This window comes from Colias philodice, chromosome 18 (genome assembly GCF_061535455.1).
Source record: "Colias philodice isolate Cphi_HAF_F1 chromosome 18, ilColPhil1 Martin Lab GWU primary, whole genome shotgun sequence".
Taxonomy (NCBI): Eukaryota; Metazoa; Arthropoda; class Insecta; order Lepidoptera; family Pieridae; genus Colias; species Colias philodice.
In genome coordinates this window covers 9341419-9362101 of record NC_143103.1, presented here as the reverse complement: position 1 = coordinate 9362101, position 20683 = coordinate 9341419, and the positions used below count along the sequence as shown (strand labels likewise).

Sequence of the window (20683 nt, the reverse complement as noted above, 5' to 3'; positions counted from 1 at the left end):
CACTGTCTCCACCCTTAGGCACACTACAATGGCAGACTTATTGTAATACATAGAACTCCAATTATTGCTATGTTTGTGTTGGTCGTTTCATTTGACAAGCATCTGTCATATATCTGCGTTGCCAGACATTGCGTCTTACAATAGTATTAGTAGTAGTAATAGTAGCCGTACAATATTATACAAAATAAACATCTGGTTATAAGTGAAGATTTCCACCACCTAGATCTTTGAAATTTTGTATTTATATTCGTTGAACCTCAAACTTACAGGAAAAATTAGTTCCATACTGTTACTAATCGTTCAAAATACGAATAAAATCTTACAAAAAAAAAAAAATCTTATACACATTCGCCACCTCCCACAGGTATGGCATTATCACACTTCTATTTATAATCATTCAGGAGTTGTTGAAAAAAAAATTTAGGGTGTTACAAATGGTTCGGCGAAAAAAAAAATTTGCAGATTTTCGGCGGTATGGCGACCATTTGGAATCGTCCGAAAAGTATGGCATGGCGATTTTCGTAAATGGCTGCACGACGATGGTTACCTGTGCAAAAGTTAGCCTGGTACAAATGGTTGAATTGTTTTTTTTAAATCAACACATTCGCGTCGGTATGGCGCGCTGTAAGTCACACCGGAAAAGTATGGCATGACACTACCGCCTACTTCTTTTTTATGGGCTATCGGTAAATTCAAAAATTTTTGTGTTACAAATCGTTTGACTTTGCTATTTTTCCGACGAGTTCGACTAACGCCCACGCGACTAAGCCCCCGGTACCAGTGTTCACACCATCGTTTTTCTTTTTGTCATTGCGTACTAGCAACCCCTGTAGAACCGCCATCCTGATACAAATGACTCGAAATTTTCTGTCAGTATCTCCCGGTCTATAGTGTATTTCAGATTTTTATGAAAGCTACTTATACTAACACTACAAATTAATTGTACAATAATGATAATAACCTGGATTAATGAATAATAATCCATACTAATATTATAAATGCGAAAGTAACTCTGTCTGTCTGTCTGTCTGTTACTCAATCACGCCTAAACTACTTAACCAATTTGCATGAAATTTGGTATGGAGATATTTTGATACCCGAGAAAGGACATAGGGTACCTTTTATTGCGAAATATGTACCACGGGCGAAGCCGGGGCGGACCACTAGTATTTTTATAAACATAAGCAAACTTATGAAAAATATAAATCTATACTAGTTAATTCAGGAGGATAGAAGTACAAAGTTTCCGAATTATTTAGTTGACTCAAAATTCTAATCGAAAACCGGTTACTACTTTAAAAAATGTTAGAAGCTACAATCTTAAATAGGTTATCTTCTTTTACATAACTCCTTGCATTTCGAGTAATTCAATTTTCTTATCGATGTCGTCTGCAGAGTATGTGTAGTCAGTTGAATATTCTTGCTTAATATCTTCGGATTCCTTATTTTTCTTCTGAAATTAAAAAAATATACAAAATTTTAAAAATGGATAGTTTTACCAAACTGTTTAAATTATATGAAATGAATTAACAGTATAAATGAATCTTGTCTGTCTTTTCGGCTTATAGCTGAAACTGCTTACCCGATTTGAATACCTTGACAACTTTAAATTTGAAAATGAATGCGTTGTGTATCTAAGTATAAATCTAACAAATACGACTTCTGTTATAACAAAAAATATTCTTCTTTGTACTTGTTTCTATGAAGTAATTCAGAATTCAGATCTACTTATAAACATTTTTACAGAACTTCTAAATAATCGCTAATAAGTTTGATATTTATATAGTTAATAATAATAGTTGCATGTATTGGTCGATACATAATATTATTTAAAACATCTTACCCAAAACTGCGCATACTCCGGGGACACCGATTGCAAATACGCAATTTTGTCCTCCATTTCCTTTAATCTTTGATAGATATCTTTCGACACTGGTGTAGTATGGAGATACGACTCGATCGCTAGCACGCGTTCAGATATAGAGGGGGGGAGGTAGTCCGGTTTACTTTCCATAGGGGGAGGAGTGGGGACCGTTTGTGGACCCCACTCGTTGTAGACTTTTCGGACTGGAAATAAGAAAGAAAACATTTATTTATACAGGTAACAATTATAAAAAATACAAAACAAAATAATGGCTTCGATGTGTATTTTATTATGAAGCATTTGTTTTGGGTGTGTTCATACAGACATACCCTATTTTTTTTAAATTTCAACCTTCAAAATATTAGTAAAATCCGTTGAAAGAAGTAATATTATATTTTCTACAATTCCTATTTTGTAAAATTGAGGTTGGCAATATTAATGAATTTTATTTAAATATAATAGAAGAAAATCATTTGATACAAAAATACCTATTTATTACATTGATAGGTAAATATTTTTAACACAATAAAATTAATTTAACCTTGAATATGTTTACAGTACTTCTGGAAAATTTACATCATCTATTGAAATTAAATGTTTGTATAGTTGTTACTCATTTATTGAAAGTATTTTCAAAACTGTTCTTATGATTTCATTATTTACCACCTGATAAAACTGGTGATTTCTAGTAAATTTAAATTAGTGCGCAATTAATGTAGGTACCATCACTACATAGTATAAAACAAAGTCGCTTTCGCTGTCCCTATGTATGCTTAAATCTTTAAAACTACGCAACGGATTTTGACGCAGCTTTTTTTAATAGATAAGAGTGGTTCGCGAAGAAGGTTTTGTTATTTGTATATCATTTATTGGGTTTAAACTAGCGGGCGAAGCCGCGGGCGGGTCGCTAGTATTCGTATATATTGTAACAGCTATACTACAGATAATACTATACTTATAACTCTACTCACTTTTCAAATGCCCTTTCGAGTCTTTCCGTTTCACAAACTGCGTTCTCACTCTCGCACACGTCTCCGTATCTTCCATCTCACTCTCACCTATTCCCGGTATAAAGTCGTGTATGTTACTTTTATTCACTTGCGCTCTCTTTCTTTCAATAAAATTCTGTATACGTTTTTGTATTTCCTCATTAGATACAGTCACTTGTACTAAGTTTTTATCTATTTCTACACACTGAGGATATTCCTTTTTAACGCCTGCACCTGAAAATCAGGCGTGGAAATTATAGAACAGGTAAATAAAAAATTGTTTGAAAACAAAATATATTTATTTCAAAATGTACTTCAACACTTATAACTACCCACAAACCAGGTTTCTATAACTATAATATTTATGACTAAATAAAATATTTATAAAAATAGTCTATTAAACCGAATATAATGTATAAACATATTATTTAACTTGCTCTAATAAAGGAAAAAACATAGAATAAAGGAAACTGCCTAAAATACATATAATTTTAAGGCATTTTTTTTTTTTTTTTTTTTTTAATTCGGATAGGTAGACATTTGACCACAGTCCCACCTGATGGAAAGCGGTGACGCGGTCTATGGTGGTAAATCATGTCTACCTAGAAAATGCCTATTTATTCGCCTCTTGAAGGAACCCATATTGTAGTTCTCCGGAAAGACAGACGCTGGCAGGGAGTTCCACTCTTTGGCGGTTCGCACTAAGAATGACGACGCAAAGCGTGAAGTGCGAGCAGTCGGCATTTCCACCAAGTAAGGATGGTAACCTGCAGTGCGCCTGGATGTTCGTTGAAAAAAAGGGGAAGCAGGGATGATGCTGTGCAATTCAGTGGCGCATTCGCCGAAGTGTAAGCGATAGAAAACCGAAAGACTGGCAACTCTTCGGCGATGTGTAAGACTCTGAAGGCGGTTTTTAGTTAAGTTATCGTCGCCTATAATTCTTTTGGCACGTCTTTCCATCGCTTCCAAAACATCAAGGTGGCATTTGGCAGTGCCTGCCCACAGGTGGCAGCAGTATTCCACACAAGATCTAACTTGCGCTTGGTAAAGATTTAAAAGCTGTTGAGATGTGAAATACTGCCGCACCTTAGATAGTATGCCAAGTTTTTTGGCTGCAAGTTGTGCTTTGGACACTATGAACCGCCCGAAGTTGAGATTTGGCGATAAAGAAACGCCTAGCATCTCCAAGTGGTCCGCCAATTCTATCGCCACTCCTTGGAAACTGGGAGTCAAGGTGAGAGGAATCTTTTTGGCTGAAAAAAGACAAGCCTGGGTTTTTGCAGCATTGAATCTGACTAAATTCGCTTCTCCCCATTGAGATACGTTTTGTAGTGTCAGATTCACCCGCTGAATCATGGCCTCCCTTTCCATTCGAATCATGTCTCCTGTCGAACGAGCATTAGATAGGTACCTCTCTACAATGGTGCAATCATCTGCATACCCGAAGATGTTTGATTGAAGTAGATCATTTATGTGTATCAAGAAGAGAGTTGCAGAGAGGACAGACCCCTGAGGTACACCGGCATTAATGGCCAATTGATCAGACGAGCAGCCATCAATAACTACTCGAATGGATCTTTCTCTCAAGAAGTCGGCTATCCAAGCTGTGAGGAGTGGAGGTAAACCGTAAGAAGGAAGCTTGCTTATAAGAGAATTATGCCAAACTTTGTCAAAAGCCTTCGAGATATCCAATGATACTGCTAATGCTTCACCATGGTTCTCAATAGCCTCTCCCCATAAGTGAGTCGCGTGCACTAGGAGATCCCCAGTTGATCTCTTTGGGCGAAAACCATATTGGCGATCACTCAAAAGATCATTGGCCTCTAGGTATGCGAGCAATTGATTGTTCAATGCACGCTCCATAATCTTACAGATTATGGACGTGATTGAGATCGGACGGTAGTTTGTAGGGTCAGCACGACTTCCCTTTTTTGGTACAGGCTGTACGTTGGCAAGCTTCCAAGCTCTAGGTACGATTCCAGAAGAAAGAGAAAGGCGAAATAGGCGTGTCAGAATGGGAGACAACTCGGGTGCACAGGTCTTGAGAACCAATCCAGGAATTCCGTCAGGTCCGCTGGCTTTATTCACGTCAAGATTTATCATTATTTTTAAAACATCTTTATGGGTAATACGAACTTTGGACATAAAGGAACCGCAGTGGGGTATGGTAGGTGGACTAGCGTTCGTATTATCGAGACGTGAATTATTGGCAAAGAGTGACGCCAGAAGATCAGCCTTCTCTTTTGCTGTATGAGCCAAATCACCGTCAGGTTTCAAGAGTGGTGGCAGTGAAGGGCGAGAAAAGTTACACTCTATAGCTTTCGCTAAGGACCAGAAAGCTTTACTGCCAGGCGGGTAGCTTGCCAGCTTTTCACCTGTTCGTCGGATATGATCATATCGAGCTCTCTTCAGCACTTTTTTGCATAACTTGGCAGCTCTATTGAATGATCTCTTTCTAGCACCAACATCCGGTAATTTGTGGAACCGAGCATCGACCCATGATTTAAAGGCGTTCTGTTTAGCAAGTTCTGCATGCCTACATTCTTTGTTAAACCACGGTCTTGCTTTGTTGACATCGGAAATATCAGAGAATGGAATATAATATTCCATTCCTTGCCGGATAACATCAGCAACATCGTCTGCAACTTTTGACGGGTCGGTGGAAGAGAAACAAACTTGCCGCCATGGATAAGATGCAAAGAAGTGGCGCATCTCGTCCCAATCCGCTAATTTATATCGCCAAAGTCTTCTTCTTCCTCTTAAGGTAGTATCTGGAGGAGTAAATGTCGACACGGATTTCACCAGACAGTGGTCGGATGATCCCAGTGGAGCGGAAACCGTAACCGAATATCGATCTGGATCCGGTGTCAGAATAAGGTCAAGGCAATTAGCAGAATGATTTTCAATATCCGGGACCCGAGTAGCTTCATTGACTAACTGGAAAAGGTTGAAGGATGTTGCAAAATTAAATGCCTCTTTTCCAGCGTGGTCCGTCTTCTGGAATGGGAACAACCAATCTGCGTGACACGCATTAAAATCCCCGAGAACGACAAGTTGAGCTAACGGGTAAAGGGTCTGTGAGTGGTCAACCGCTTCACAAAGGTAATTGAAAAGTCGAGTTGTCTCCGAGTTTCCGCTATGCGATCGGTAAACACATGCATACACAATTTTTTCACAGCCTGTATCCACGAGAGTCCATAAGACAGAGAAACTGGGTTCCTCAAGGTGACCGAGACGTAATACGCAAATGTCATCGCGAACATATACACATGTACCTGCCTTGGGGTGGAAGTTATGTTCAAGAGTGTATCCAGGATACAAGAGATATGTCGCGTCAGCTGGACACTTGATTTGAGTCTCCGTGAGAAATAGTAAGTGAGGCTTTTCAGTCTCAAGATGGTGGTGGACTGCATCGAGATTAGAGTGCAGACCTCGAATATTGGAGAGGTGCACTTTTAAGGAGAGGATGTGCAGCCGCTGTGAAAACTTACTATTTTTGTGGACCTTTTTCATTTTTCTTTTATTAATTAGACGAAGAATAGGCGGGGAGATAAACAGAACTTGGATTAGGCTTTACGACCATGCATGCTTTTATATACGCGATAAATATTATACAACACAGCTATGAGATAGCCACAGTAAAGTATATAAATTAACAAACACAGAAAGAGTATCTCTTTCAATAACAACTTATTACTTCGAGCTCATTTTAAATAAAAATAATATAATATTAAATAAAACCTGCCTAACTTATCAACAATAATTTATTGCACCAGTTACAATTAAGTAGGCACTCAATTGTTATTTCTATAATTTTGATCACTTGTTATCACTTTTACGAACGTTTTATATCCATTTTTATGTAAATAACAAATATATATATTTATTACTACTTTAAAATTCATTAAAACAGATAATTGGATAAAAAAATCCACTTTGTTCAAATATAATATTTAAAAAGCTATTTTGTTCAAAAAAAGTAAGTAGGTACATTCTTAAGTTACACTTAAAAAAGCAACTCATAAAAAAAACGCGACTACACATTGCACTAAAAAACCGGCCAAGTGCGAGTCGGGCTCGCGCACAAAGGGTTCCGTAGCAGCAAATATAATAAATTACAGTTAAATCAACCTATCTCAAAAACTATAAGAGATACTTTGATCAAACCAAAAATCGTTGAAAGAGTTAATTAGCATGCATCACCTCTATTTTTTTTAGAATTTTATACCCCGTAGTTATAAAAATAGAGGGGGGGGGACATACTTTTTACGACTTTGAGAGCTGATATCTCAAAAACCGTTCACTTTAAGAAAAATGTTTTTTAGAAAACTTTATATCATTTTAAAAGACCTTTCCATTGATACCCCACACGGGTATGTACATCGAAAAAAAAAATTTCATCCCTCAGTTACATGTATGGGGGGCCCCACCCCCAATTCTTTTTTTTACTATTTAGTGTCATATTTTTGTAGCGGTTTATACAACACATATTCCCATCAAATTTCATCACTGTAGTACTTATAGTTTCCGAGTAAATCGGCTGTGACAGACGGACAGACGGACAGACGGACAGACGGACATGACGAAACTATAAGGGTTCCGTTTTTGCCATTTTGGCTACGGAACCCTAAAAAAGCATGCTACTCTAAGCCTTTTGTGTCCGCTTAGAGGACCACGCACATTCAACGTTTTCTTTCCAGACCGCTTCACTGCCTTCATAGACCTCCTTTTTCCAAATCGGTACATTCGCTTTAAGGCTCTCAATACAGTGGGCGACTGCGTCTAGCGAGTCCCTTCTGTGGGGACTGCTTACCGCTATCACTACGGATGCTTCCCGGCAGGGTACGTTGCCGAGTCTGAAATTAACAAGCGAACAACAATTAACAAGTTTTTAATAACTAATAATATGAAATATATTTAATTAAATATCATAAAAATTATGAATATGCACAATTTGTCTGGAAATAATAATAATAATAGTTTAAAAAAACTAAAAAACACGCTTTTTATAGAAAACCGAACTAAAAAATAGAAAATTTTATCAAATTAGTGTATTGTCATCGGTCCTCAATAAATCTACAAAGTTTGAACGAAATCTGGCCGTTTAAAGTGGGTCAAAATCGCGCCCAAAGAAGTCGGTTACAAACAAACATACAGGTGAAGCTAATATAAAGCGTGTAAAACTGGCTATGGTCACAGATTAGATACAGCTATCAACGACTAGCTATGGTGTAAGGATTCATATTATGCTTGTAAATGCTTGAAAAATGTGTGGCTATCCCTTTTATAACATGATGACAAACACAGCTTTAACCTTCAATTTTATTTTAAGCAGTGGTATACAGAAGAGAACAACACAATTTTGTTACAAAATTGAAATCATTAAAAAAATACTTAAAAAAGTGCTCTATTATAGCGGGAAATTGAGCGAATCTCATTAACCAATGATCTACCATAAATTATGCTTCATCAATATGTTTTCACATACAAATTATGTTACAATACATTGTAGCAGTATAAGGTCAGATAAGCGTCTATTATATATTCGAGAGACACAAGGTCAAAACAATTCGAGCTGTGGGACACGATAAGAATTGACATCAATAAACAGACATGTTTATTTATCAACTAGCGGTCTGCCCCGGCTTCGCCCGTGGTACATATTTACGTTTTCTCTTCATAAAAACCATCCTCGTACTTCAAGGAATATAATAAAAAAAGAATTATCGAAATCGGTTCAGCCGTTCTCGAGTTATGCGCTTACCAACACATTTTGCGATTCATTTTTATATATAAGATGACGTAATTTAATATTTAATTTGTGTATTAACTTCGCTAGAAGTTTTGGCAATGAATTTTTTTATTTATTATAGTACATCCCTACTTAATATTATAAATGCGAAAGTAACTCTGTCTGTTACGCTTTCCTGCTTAAACCTCTCAACCGATTTTGATGAAATTTGGCACAGACAATCTTTAGACCCTGAGAAAGAACATAGGCTACCTTTTATTGCGAAATATGTACCACAGGCGAAGCCGGGGCGGACCGCTAGTACGTTATATTTTTAGTTAAATAAAAAGGTTTTTGGAGCGGTTGTTGCTCAGTGGTTAACGCTTACATCGTCGATGGAAAGGTTGCGTAGATTTTTTTATTGATATAAAAAATTGGCATATCTAAAATTAGCATAAAATTAACATAGCATCGCAAATCTTTCGTCTCTAGAATATTCGTGTAGACTGTAGACAAACAAACGAAATTTCCTCTTTATAATATAAGCGTAGATAAGATATAGACTGATACAAAATATTATTTTATCAATATCAATTCGAAAAGATTAAACAAATTTTTTCCAGCTACATATTTACAATGTTTCTATTATGCAACAAATTGATTGATTCATTGTAATGTCTGTAAATATGTATTACAGTTCATTAATAAACATTATTTCATAACGCAATATCGTTCATAACTGGATGCCCTAATAAACATTATTATATTTTCAAGTGTATCACTTGAATACCAGTTCAATTAAAACAGATAATTTAGTACAAGTGTTTGCACTAATTTTACTGAACCCTTCATTCATATCTAAAATTAATCCTCTTTAATTTCAATTAGAAACAAATTTCATGTGACTATAATAATACTATTTGTTGCTTATGTTTGTAATTTACCTACTTCAAAAATGATGACATGCCTTAAGATTTGTAAGCTCACAAAAACTCCAATTATTTTATATAATCTATACTAATACTGGAACTACTGCTCCGATTTGAAAAATTCTTTCGGTGTTTGATAGCTCATGTATCGCGGAAGGCTATAGGCTATTTATCATCACGCTTAGATCAATAGGAGTGGAGCAATGCGGGTGAAACCGCGCAGCACAGCTAGTTATAAAATATAACTTTAAGTAAACATTACACCATACACATTACACAATTTTATCAATAGCAGTTTAACACTTTCGCAGTACTTATAGCACTTTCATTACTTGCAAATATAATTTAAGATCTTTATATAATACTAGCTTTCCGCCTGCGGCTTCGCCCGCGTTTTCAAAGAAAAACCCCCATAGTTCCCGTTCCCGTGGGATTTCCGGGATAAAACCTAGCCTATGTTACTCGTGGATAATGTAGCTTTCGAATGGTGAAAGAATTTTTAAAATCGGTCCAGTAGTTTATGAGCCTATTCATTACAATAAAAAAAACAAACAAAGTTTTCCTCTTTATAATATTAGTGTAGAAAAATGTCTCTCACCTATGATACATAGCAATGCCATGGATCGCTGGCCACTTGGTCCTCGCTTCCTCACAGATACTCTTCATAGCTTTCAAGGCCATAGGTTCATAGGCCTCATATTCTAACCTTAATACCTGTAAGCATAAGCATGCTAAGTGAAAGTTAAGTTACACAAGTAAAATGTAAATATTGAAAACAGAATATTCTAATATGAAATAGAGCTCGGTTTGTGTTTTAATGCAGTGTGCATAAAAAGTAAACTAATTTGGTTTATGGCATTAAAAATATAGAAGAGAGAGGGAAAGGTTATTTTTTAATGGGTAGTTGAATCTGACTTTGCAAATATGTAGTTTTGTATTTTGGTTTATATATTTTTCTGTTTAGAGATGGACTATTTTGTAACATACATATATAAATGATTTACTCAACAAATATTACGCAAAATGTATCGTTTTTAAATAGATCACATAAAATAAACAACTTTACAAACAAATTAGAACCAATATGATGCACATTATCAAATCCACAAAAAACCTTACACTTTACATTAGATAACAAACCTAAGGTTATCAAAGGGCACAGATATGACAAAAATTTTGATATTCTATGTAATACTAAAGTCACCAACCTTTTTATCCTCGAAATTATCTCTAGTTGTCCCCACAAACAGGGACACTGCACCGCAACTATCATGCACAACCAATTCAGTTATTTCATCCACGCTCAGCTTATCCACTGTTAGTTTTAAGTGATCCATTCTTCTACTTAAACTTAAATTTGTTCCTATATTCCTTCTAACCCCCACTAAGTGGTGGTATAACAGCAATGCTATCAAATTCTTTTATATCAATATCAATGTTATCGGAACACACTTCTTCATTCTTTGCTAGTAAAATATTATGTTTTATTGTTTCCAAGTTATAATTTGCAGCGATTATATCCAATAATTGCTTGTAGGTTATTTTTTGGGGGAGCGTTATTCTCGCTTCTCGTGTTCCGGCTAATTCTTTCGATTTTGCAAAGAAAAGCAATTTAACTGTTACTCCACGCTCAATTTCCATAATTCATCCTATTAAAATAAAAGTTTTATAAATATAATAAATATATAAATTTTTGTAGTTTACTGATAACGATTTAATGATAGATAAATATATTTTATTATTAGTTAAGGTTATCTTTAGCATCAATAAAGTATAATACACTTACACAATATATTGCACAAGACAATTAATAAAAACATAAACCGGTTTTCATAAGCATATAGGAGCTAACAAGTTGTAATCACACAAAAAAAAACACATCATCCATACTAATATTATAAATGCGAAAGTAACTCTGTCTGTCTGTCTGTTACTCAATCACGCCTATTAACTACTGAACCAATTTGCATGAAATTTGGTATGGAGATATTTTGATACCCGAGAAAGGACATAGGCTACCTTTTATTGCGAAATATGTACCACGGGCGAAGCCGGGGCGGACCTCTAGTAATAATTAATAAATAAGAATATTTTTAACAATACTTATTTCTTACAACTTTTACGTCAGCTTTAGAGGTTTATCATAAAATGAAATCAATTTTTTTACTAAATATTCCAATTTATAATATTTTCAATAGTTATCAGTAATAAAATATGTTAATTTTTAAGTTAAAATAGAAATAACATTATTTTTTTATGACATGTGAAAAGGAATGTATATAAAGGTGCAAAAAAAATTGCGTGAACCATTAATTAATTATATAGAGAATTACTTACCTGGAATAATTTTATACGTTCATGAACTGAGCCTATAATGACCTACAATAACTTTCAATTTATTTTCAATTGCAGGTTAAATTTTGAATATCAAGACTGTCAATTGTCATCGCTTTTCTGTCAATAGACAACAACCAGTCAACCGTATTATTATAGTACTCTTTGCAGTCAACCGACAACCACTGTCAACGGTAAGCCGTACGCTGAACTGACAGACTGACAGATGACACAATTTCTGACCGAGCTATTGGTTAATTCGTAAGGGTTGCTAGATTGTAATTACATAATGATATCATTACAATCTCTTTTACAACTCGACTTTTACAATTCTATAATCTGTACTTTTAATTTTCTCGTAGAAACCTACCTACATGTTAAAATTTTATGTTTTTCAAAATTGGTCGATTATTATAATATATTTTTCCAGGGTGAAGTAAAAACATAAATAAATACTTAATTATATTAATTAAACAATTATAGTAGTAGGTACCTAATTTATTAACGAAAATATGTCAAATAAAGATACAATAATAGAGGAATATGAAGTTTGTAGATAGTGTCATTAATTTGCACAAGTCTTGCAGAATTCAAACAGAATGTGAAATAGCCTTTTTATTAATTTTATTTATGGCAAGAATGATGTCTGACATTGACAACAGCTACTAAAAAATTTCAAACGGTTTTGAAACGGCGATGTTGTTGTGTTTAAGCTTAACCGCTTTTTGGCAAGATTCCCTCGGGCGCGCGCGTTATGTAAAATGAACGTCGCACTACTTTCAGTACAAAAAAGTTAAAAATAGACTTTCAGAGTGAGTTGCGTGTTCCGACATTTTTGTTTTTATGTGACATACAAACTTTATTCTCTCTATAAAGATATTTTAGAAATCAAAGTGAAACGCCGATAGTAAACATTGGATTGATATGTGAATGATGTGATTTGTGAAGTGCGATTACGGTAAATAGGATATTACTCCAAAGACTTGAATATAAAAAGAATTGGACATATTTTGAAGTGCTGTGGTAAATAGTTGTCAATAAAAATGGCTCACGTGGAGCCAATGGACTTGGACTGCATAGAAAGTGATTTCGATGATAAGGAGAACTCGTACCAACACAACAATGCCCTTCCGAGAGTGTCGTGTGCTGAAAAGGGGTTTGAAGAATTGGATGTGTCTGAATTCAACATGAAACTAAGGTACCAAGTGACCCCAGCTTCATCACCTATGTCTAAGAGTTATACGGCTAATTGTTTAGATAACAGGAATATTAGTTCTGTTGAAGATGTGTTGACAAACAATCAAAATCTAACTAGGTCATTGAATTCAACAATAACAAACTCAGAAAGCATATTGAAGTCGCCAAAGTCTCTACCATTACAGTCAATATCGACCGATCAATTTACTGATTTGAATAGAAACTCTTCGATAAGACGGTCCCTGGACAATGCTAAAAATAATGTGACAGTAACAATAACAACACCTCAAGATTTAGATGATAACTTGTCATTACCTAGTACATCATCATCTTTAACACATACTCCAGAAGCGACTACTCCCACAAAAGAAATACCCAAGCATGATGGTGGTTCACCTATACTCCGTGGATTGAAAAGTGTATTCAGCATGTTTAGATCGTCTCAAAGTCCTATACCGCCACATGATGAGACAAATGTTGAAAGAAAAGATGAAACTTTCTCTGAAGTACCAGTTAAAGATACTAAAACACAAATTGTATTAGCTTCCACTCCGATAAGAAGTAAAAACAGTGCAATAAAAAGTGGCAGTCCTCTTAAAGACAGTGTGACATTCAAAGATGATTTAGAACGTGAACTGCAGTGGAGAGATGACTCAACCATAATATTCAAAGAAGAAAAAATTCCAATACACAAACTTTTCTTACCAACATTACCAATTGAAACTAAGGCTGTACAAGAATTGAAAAAAGATAATGTTAACACCACTGTTGAGTACATGGATATATCTATAAATGAGTCGGCTATAAATGAATCTGTTAAAAATATAAAGTGCGAAGCAAACAATACCATTGAGTCTGATAGTGAGTTCCAGGACTGTGAAACTACATTTACAAAGAATGAAGATGACCTTGCAGTAAAAGCAGATGTAATCAATGCTAATGTTGGTAGCATTCAGGATGATATAAATATGTCTATTGTCGAAAATGAGTATACTGAAACAAAACCAGAAGAACCTCAAATTGAGTCACTTGGTCATAAGACTATTGATCTACCAATTGAATGTACTATATCAGGAGTTCAAACAGTTGCTGAAGACAACAAACTGAATTTGACCAATAATCTAGAAACTAATACTAAATTGGAAGATGTGGTACCAGATATTGTAGAAAATGTTGATAACAAAAATAAAGCTGAAGAAGAAATTTTATTAGAGACACCTATTAATTCAATTAGTAACACTTCCTTGAATAAAGATAATCTTCAATGTGAACAAAATTGGTCTGCTGTTATACATGAACTTAATGAAATCAGCAGTGATGCAAAGTGTGTGGAAGATAATCTTATTAAAAATGTTAATAATAAGCATGAAAGTAATGGTATTTGCAATCAAAGTAATATAAACATGTCCATTGTAGAAAATGAACACCATGAAGTTAACTCAGACCAATCTAAAATCTTGTCTGATACTCAGGTTGAAATAAATGCCAATGAAACTACTAATTTGGTAGAAAATATCAAAATGGAGGACATCATTCCAGAGGGATTAAAACTTGACGAAACTGTCAACATTGAAGCCAGCTCTAAATTATTGAATTCAACATCACCAGACATTAATGAAAGTTCACAAACTAAAAACATGTCAGATACTCAAATAGGTGAAGAAGGTGTTTCACATAAAGTATGTGTTGATGAAACAATTGAAAAAACAATACCTACTGAATTGGAAAAAACTGATTATATATGTGAACAATCCTTACATGGAGATGAAAATTATATTTCAAATGAAACAACAAATGATATAAAAACCGATTCAAGAATGGAGTTGAATTCTAGGGAAAGTGTGGATGATTTGCATGCTAATATGATAAGTAATGAATTAGCTTTACAAAATATCACAGAACTTCAAACAACTAATGTAGCAAATAATTCTGTTGATGAACTTTACAAATTTAAAGAAACAAGTGAAATTCCCAAACATGAAGACATTGAGCAAAATACAGATCAGAATATTGATGAAGCTCTAATTCTTACTAATAAATCAGAATGTGTACCCACATTGAGTAATGAAGAAAAGGTAGATATAACACCAAGTTTACCTATCCACACACCTGATATTCAAACACATGTGGAGAATATTACTGAAGTAGTAGTAGAAGGTGATAATAATATTCAAAGTGAAGCTATTAATGATCCAGCCAAAACTATATGCTCTGATACAGAAACAAGTAGTCATAATGTAAATTGTAATGTACCAAATGAGTTTGAAGAAGAAAATCAATTAGGAAACAATGTTTCTTTAACAATACCAGTAGACAATGGAAATGTAAATGACAAAACAGTGGAAATTAATTCAGAAAACTTTACTATTGAAACCAAATGTACAGATGTTAATTGTGTTAACACAAGTAATGCGGAAAATACTACACTATCCCAAGTAGATTCACATGTACTTGATTCAAGACCATCAGACATTCCTCTGCCTTTTGATGATGAAAATATGCCTAGTTTGAACAATGAAATTGAAATTACAAATAAAGCAAATACAAATGATGAAGAAACAGAAATGCAATTTTCTGATTTGCCAGTAAATAAAACTATAATACAAGAGTCACTAAATATTGAAGGAGATAGTAATGTTGAATCTACCATATCACAGAACAATATTGATAATTTAAAAACCCTGCATGCTTTAGAAATACCTATTGAACCAGAAATTTTACCTGAAGTAGTGGATAGTAATGAAATAGAAGTAAAAATTGAAAACATAGAGACAACCAGTTCTTCTGATGCTAATCCTGAAATTTGTAATGCAACACTTAAAGTGGATAGTGAAGATGACCCTAATAAAATAACAGAAACAGGGCACAATGATTTAGCTATTGAAAATGTAGTTCTACCTCAAAATGATTGTATCTCTAAAATAACTTCACAAGAGAATGCACAAAATAACACTAGCAACGCCGATGTTAGCACAACTAATGAAGCTAATCAAGAACCAATTATTAACAATGCTTTTATTCCATTGGGTCAAGAAAATAAAAAAGAGTTAATTGAACCACCTGCAAACGATCCTCATGAATTAGAAACTGACATGGAAGTTGATAATATAAATGAATGCAAAGAAATAAATCCATTTGAAACTAAATGTAAAATTGTATCTTCTCCTCCTGGCTCTCCAGTGATTAGTTCAAAAGGTTACAACTTTAATTTTGATGACATGGATGATCCATTTGCAACTAAAACAAAAATTAGACAGTCACCACCACCTGAAAATAAAATGAATGAAACATTTAAACCCATTGATAACGATAATCGTACTGTTAAAACTACAGTGAAGAAAACAAATCAAAATAGAAGAAAATCACAACCTATGCCAAGAAATCGAGCTCCTAAAAAGGCCTTTAATTCTACATTTGCAGGTACGGTCACAACAAAGAAAAATGATATTGAAGAAGAGAAATTTGTTTCTAACAATGATTTGTCGAAGGAAGATAAGCCAAGTGACTGTAGCAATATAATGGGTAAAGTAAATGATTTAGAAAGTACACCCGACGCACATGTACTAGATGTTAATAAATTAAATAATGTCATAAGCACAGAAGAAGCCAATAACTTAAAAAATGATGTTGACAATGAACATTGTAACAATAGCACACAAATATCTGTTGAGAGGAACAATAAAAATGTATTCAATATACCTGAAATCGATGATAAAAACTTTAATCCATTTGCCACAAGATCAAAGATATGTGTCTCTCCTACTCCCGAAAGTATTAGTTTTGTGCATGATAAAACCGCAACCTTTGATAATCACAATAGCACAGAGATCAAAATATCTACTGGTGATGAGGATGCCAACTTAACTGCCAATATAAATTCGTCCGATATAAGTAATATTACAACTTCATCAAAACATACAAACGAAAAAGATGCTACTGTTAAAGAAATTCACACAGAAGATGAAGACACCATTGAAGGACCTTTCCTTGAAGCAGAAGATCTTGCTGACTTTGAGAAGGATACAGATATACTTCCTGATAGTGAAAGAGATGACATGATTGGCTTCGACGATTTTCCTCCTCAAACAAGTGAAGACAATGGGGATAATGCAGAGATATTCATTGATGCACAGGCATTTGAGTTTCTATTAAACCAAAATACTAGTAATGTTGTTGCAGACAGTGGAAAGGAAAGCTTATTCCTTAAGTTCGATCCTTTGTTTGCAAAGAGAGTATCCTCAGATGGCATACTCGCAGCTTTAAATAAGGCGCCAAAACGAGTTAGTACGCCGAAGAAAAAGACACAACACATAGATAACAACTTACTGACAAATGATTTAAATGCTGGCATATCCAGCAGAGCTCCACCGGCTCCTGATACTGCTGATGATATAAATATGAATGTATCTAAACCTACAATGGTTGTGAATCCTGCAGTTAATTCAATAATTTCACCAAGGAAAGCTGCTACACCACCAAAAATAAATAGACAATCATTAACATTCACATCTCCAGCTATGACCGTTATTGACCGTCTTCTCTCTCTTAGTGGGAATGGGAATTCTCCCTTACTTAACCACGATACATCAATGCCGCAAGTCAGTGCCGAACAACATCACACTGATTCGGCTCTTATTCAACTAAGAGAGATGTTGGCTGAAAAAGAAATACACGTACAAACTTTACGGGCTGAAAGCAAGGAACTAAAAGAAAGATTGTCAGTCATGGAGTCACAAGTGAGGTCTTTAGAAACTGAGAGTCAAGATAGATTAAGAAAGATAACAGATTTAAACGAAAAATTAGCAGATAAGATTAAAGTTAATAAAACTATGTCGACCGTTGTGGAAGAGTATGAGAGAACTATAGCAAGTTTGGTCGCTGAATTGGAACAAGATAAAAGACGAAATGCTGAAGAACGAATGAAACTGATAAGAGATCGCGACGAACAAAGCAAGCATCTTGCGAGCTTGGAAGTATCGTTTAACGACTTACACAGCAAGTACGAAAAGAGTAAACAGATAATATTTAGCCTCAAAGCAAATGAAGACACTTGTAAAAAATCCATTAAGGAATTTGAAGAGAATTTAGTCAAAATGCAGAACAATTATGAGCTACTTAAACAACACGCTACATCGAAATTGAATCACGCTAATACAGAATTAGAAAAAATGAACAAGGCGCACGAAGCCGAGGTATTGAAATTGAATGCAATGATAAAGAGGAAAGATTTGCACATCACGTCGCTGGAGGAAACCCTCGCGCAAAAAACTAAGGCGAACGAAGAGTTGACTGCCATTTGCGATGAGCTCATCAATAAAGTCGGCTGAACTATAATTAGGCGAAGTCTAGATAGCTACGCAATAAAATCTTCACGATCCAGACGTGTAACGCGGTAACTTGTGTACTTATCACAATGATAAGTTGCATTAAGTTTGATGCTCCCGAATGTGCCAAATTCGCCGTATACTCGAATAAAGACTGTTTTTGTGATACTTGGACTAAAAATATGTAATTGTAGTTGTTATCTGTCTAGTTTTATCGGGAATATTATCACTTAGAATTTTTTTATATCAAGACGAGAGAGTTATGCCGGTCATAATGCGCCTATGTCGAAAATTTGTAATGTTTGCTCTTGATAGTAAAATAGTGACATTAACAATATTTTTAATTTATTAAAACATAAATAATGTAATGTAGACTACAGGCCCGTGTTGAAAAAATTATGGGTCATTTGACCCACCACCTGACCTATCTAGAATGATATAAGAGCATAAAATAATAAGATTCAGCACTATGACGTCACTTGTAAGCTGTCCACCTGAGTGCAGATGAGAATTCGAAGGTTCAGGTAGAGATTTTCTCCCCTTGTCTCCATGATTTTTGTACGGCGTTGCGGAATAATTGATTAAAAGTAGTATAGAAATAGTATGACATAGATGCCGTACAAAATCAAATGACCAAATTTACACCGGCAACTGTCGAAAAATAAAAATAAATTCCGACTTTGTGGACCACCATTTTTGTACGGCATCTGTGTCATACTATTTCTATACTGCTTTTAAGCCATTATTCCGCAACGCCGTACAAAAATCATGGAGACAAGGGGAGAAAATCTCTACCTGAACTTTCGAATTCTCACCTGCACTCAGGTGGACAGCTTACGAGTGACGTCATAGTGCTAAATCTTATTATTTTATGCTCTTATATCATTCTAGATAGGTCAGGTGGTGGGTCAAATGACCCATAATTTTTTCAACATGGGCCTGTAGTCTATAAAAATATTTTTGGACAGTTTTTGTATTGATAAATATTTTTTTAGATATGTAATAGTTTAAACGTGTTGTATTTAGGGTCTCATATTTTCCATAGTACTTTTTAGACAATTTGTGAACTATTCAAATGTTGCCATTATAAATGTTCTTAAAAAATAAAATATTATGTTTGGTTCTTATTCTATTAGTATGATAACAATTGAAATATGCATAATTAATTACATTTAACGTTTTAATAATTGTATTACAAAATGTTACTTCTTTCTAGCTGTGTGTGTAAACGATAATTTTGCAGATCTTGAAATTATCAAATCAAAAATGTGTATAACATTAAACTTCTTTTATTTTCACAATATTTGTAAAGGAAAATTCAAAAGAAATTTTTATAAAGATAGTATTATGTAACTACAATTTCTCTTAAAGATAATTTTGTCAGGAATGAATATTTATAGAATAAGGCCGTAGAATAATGTGAAGACGAAAAAATGACCATATTTTTGCATGTTCATGTTATTTTAGTTAAATACAGAATATCTGAGTGAACTATTTTTGTATTATATTATGATGTAATTAGATATATTTGAGCTATTAAAGTCAGTGACCTTTTAACTGTTGTTTTATTTTTACAAAGTGCAGTGGAAGATCGTCTGTTCGTGTTTACAAACTATTTAAATTTTGACTTGTTTAGAAATAGTTCTGAGGTTTTCAATGGTATAAAAATAAATATTAACTGGACGCTTTCTTTTAAATTGTCGAATATAGCTTTATGACGCGGGTTCGATGCCCTTAAAGATACACAAAATCTTTGCTTTCAGTTTTCTATTTGTAGTTTGGCTTAAGAATTATTGTTCTAATGAAATATATTTTTCTATAGATGATCTTTTGTTAATAATCGCTATTGATCACTATAAATTCCATTTTAGGTAAAATATAATACAATAATAATTATTGAAATAAGAACTAGTTAATTATTTAGTTGCTTAATGTTATAATGCTTACTTAAAACAAATACAGTGTAATATTTATAACTTGGTCAATTATTCATTCATAACATACATACATAATATACCATCATGTTCAATTTGTACGTTTATTTGAGCACAATTAGATAACGAGCACACACGCAAAGAATATTCTTGACTAGCTGCTCCGCGCGGTTTCACCCTCGTGGCTCCACTCCTGTTACCCGTAGCGTGATGAAATATAGCCTATAACCTTCCTCGAAAAATGGGCTATCTAACACCGAAAGAATTTTTTAAATCGGATCAGTAGTTCCCGAGATTAGTGCGTTCAAACAAACAAACTCTTCAGCTTTATAATATTAGTATAGATTTTACATTTAAAATTATTATGAATGACTAATTTGA

At 34.2% G+C, this 20683-nt stretch overlaps 4 protein-coding genes across 5 annotated transcripts in view; 2 read left to right on the top strand and 2 right to left on the bottom strand.

Annotated features, from left to right (window-relative positions):
• Hrd3 (HMG-coA reductase degradation 3) overlaps positions 1-20683 on the top strand; it is a 215875-nt gene that overhangs the window by 18580 nt on the left and 176612 nt on the right. The window lies entirely within an intron of this gene.
• Mocs2B (Molybdenum cofactor synthesis 2B) lies at positions 1314-10854 on the bottom strand. 2 transcript variants are annotated; one of them, XM_089706724.1, is made up of 6 exons: positions 10722-10854; positions 10112-10227; positions 7534-7709; positions 2836-3081; positions 1844-2067; positions 1314-1453 (listed from the first exon to the last, which is right to left on the bottom strand). In XM_089706724.1, exons 1-6 carry the CDS (start codon positions 10848-10850, stop codon positions 1340-1342), a joined length of 1005 nt encoding a protein of 334 aa, XP_089562850.1. In that variant the 5' UTR covers positions 10851-10854; the 3' UTR covers positions 1314-1339. The 2 variants fall into 2 exon arrangements, with proteins under 2 accessions (XP_089562850.1, XP_089562849.1); XM_089706723.1 differs by having other exon boundaries at positions 1321-1453; positions 2836-3087.
• Positions 10888-11974, bottom strand: Mocs2A (Molybdenum cofactor synthesis 2A). The gene is made up of 2 exons (XM_089706737.1): positions 11851-11974; positions 10888-11162 (listed from the first exon to the last, which is right to left on the bottom strand). The coding sequence occupies exon 2, from the start codon at positions 11152-11154 to the stop codon at positions 10888-10890; it is 267 nt and encodes an 88-aa protein (XP_089562863.1). The 5' UTR covers positions 11155-11162; positions 11851-11974.
• Positions 12526-18738, top strand: LOC149480686 (uncharacterized). Its single transcript, XM_089706797.1, has one exon. The coding sequence runs from the start codon at positions 12891-12893 to the stop codon at positions 18369-18371; it is 5481 nt and encodes a 1826-aa protein (XP_089562923.1). The 5' UTR covers positions 12526-12890; the 3' UTR covers positions 18372-18738.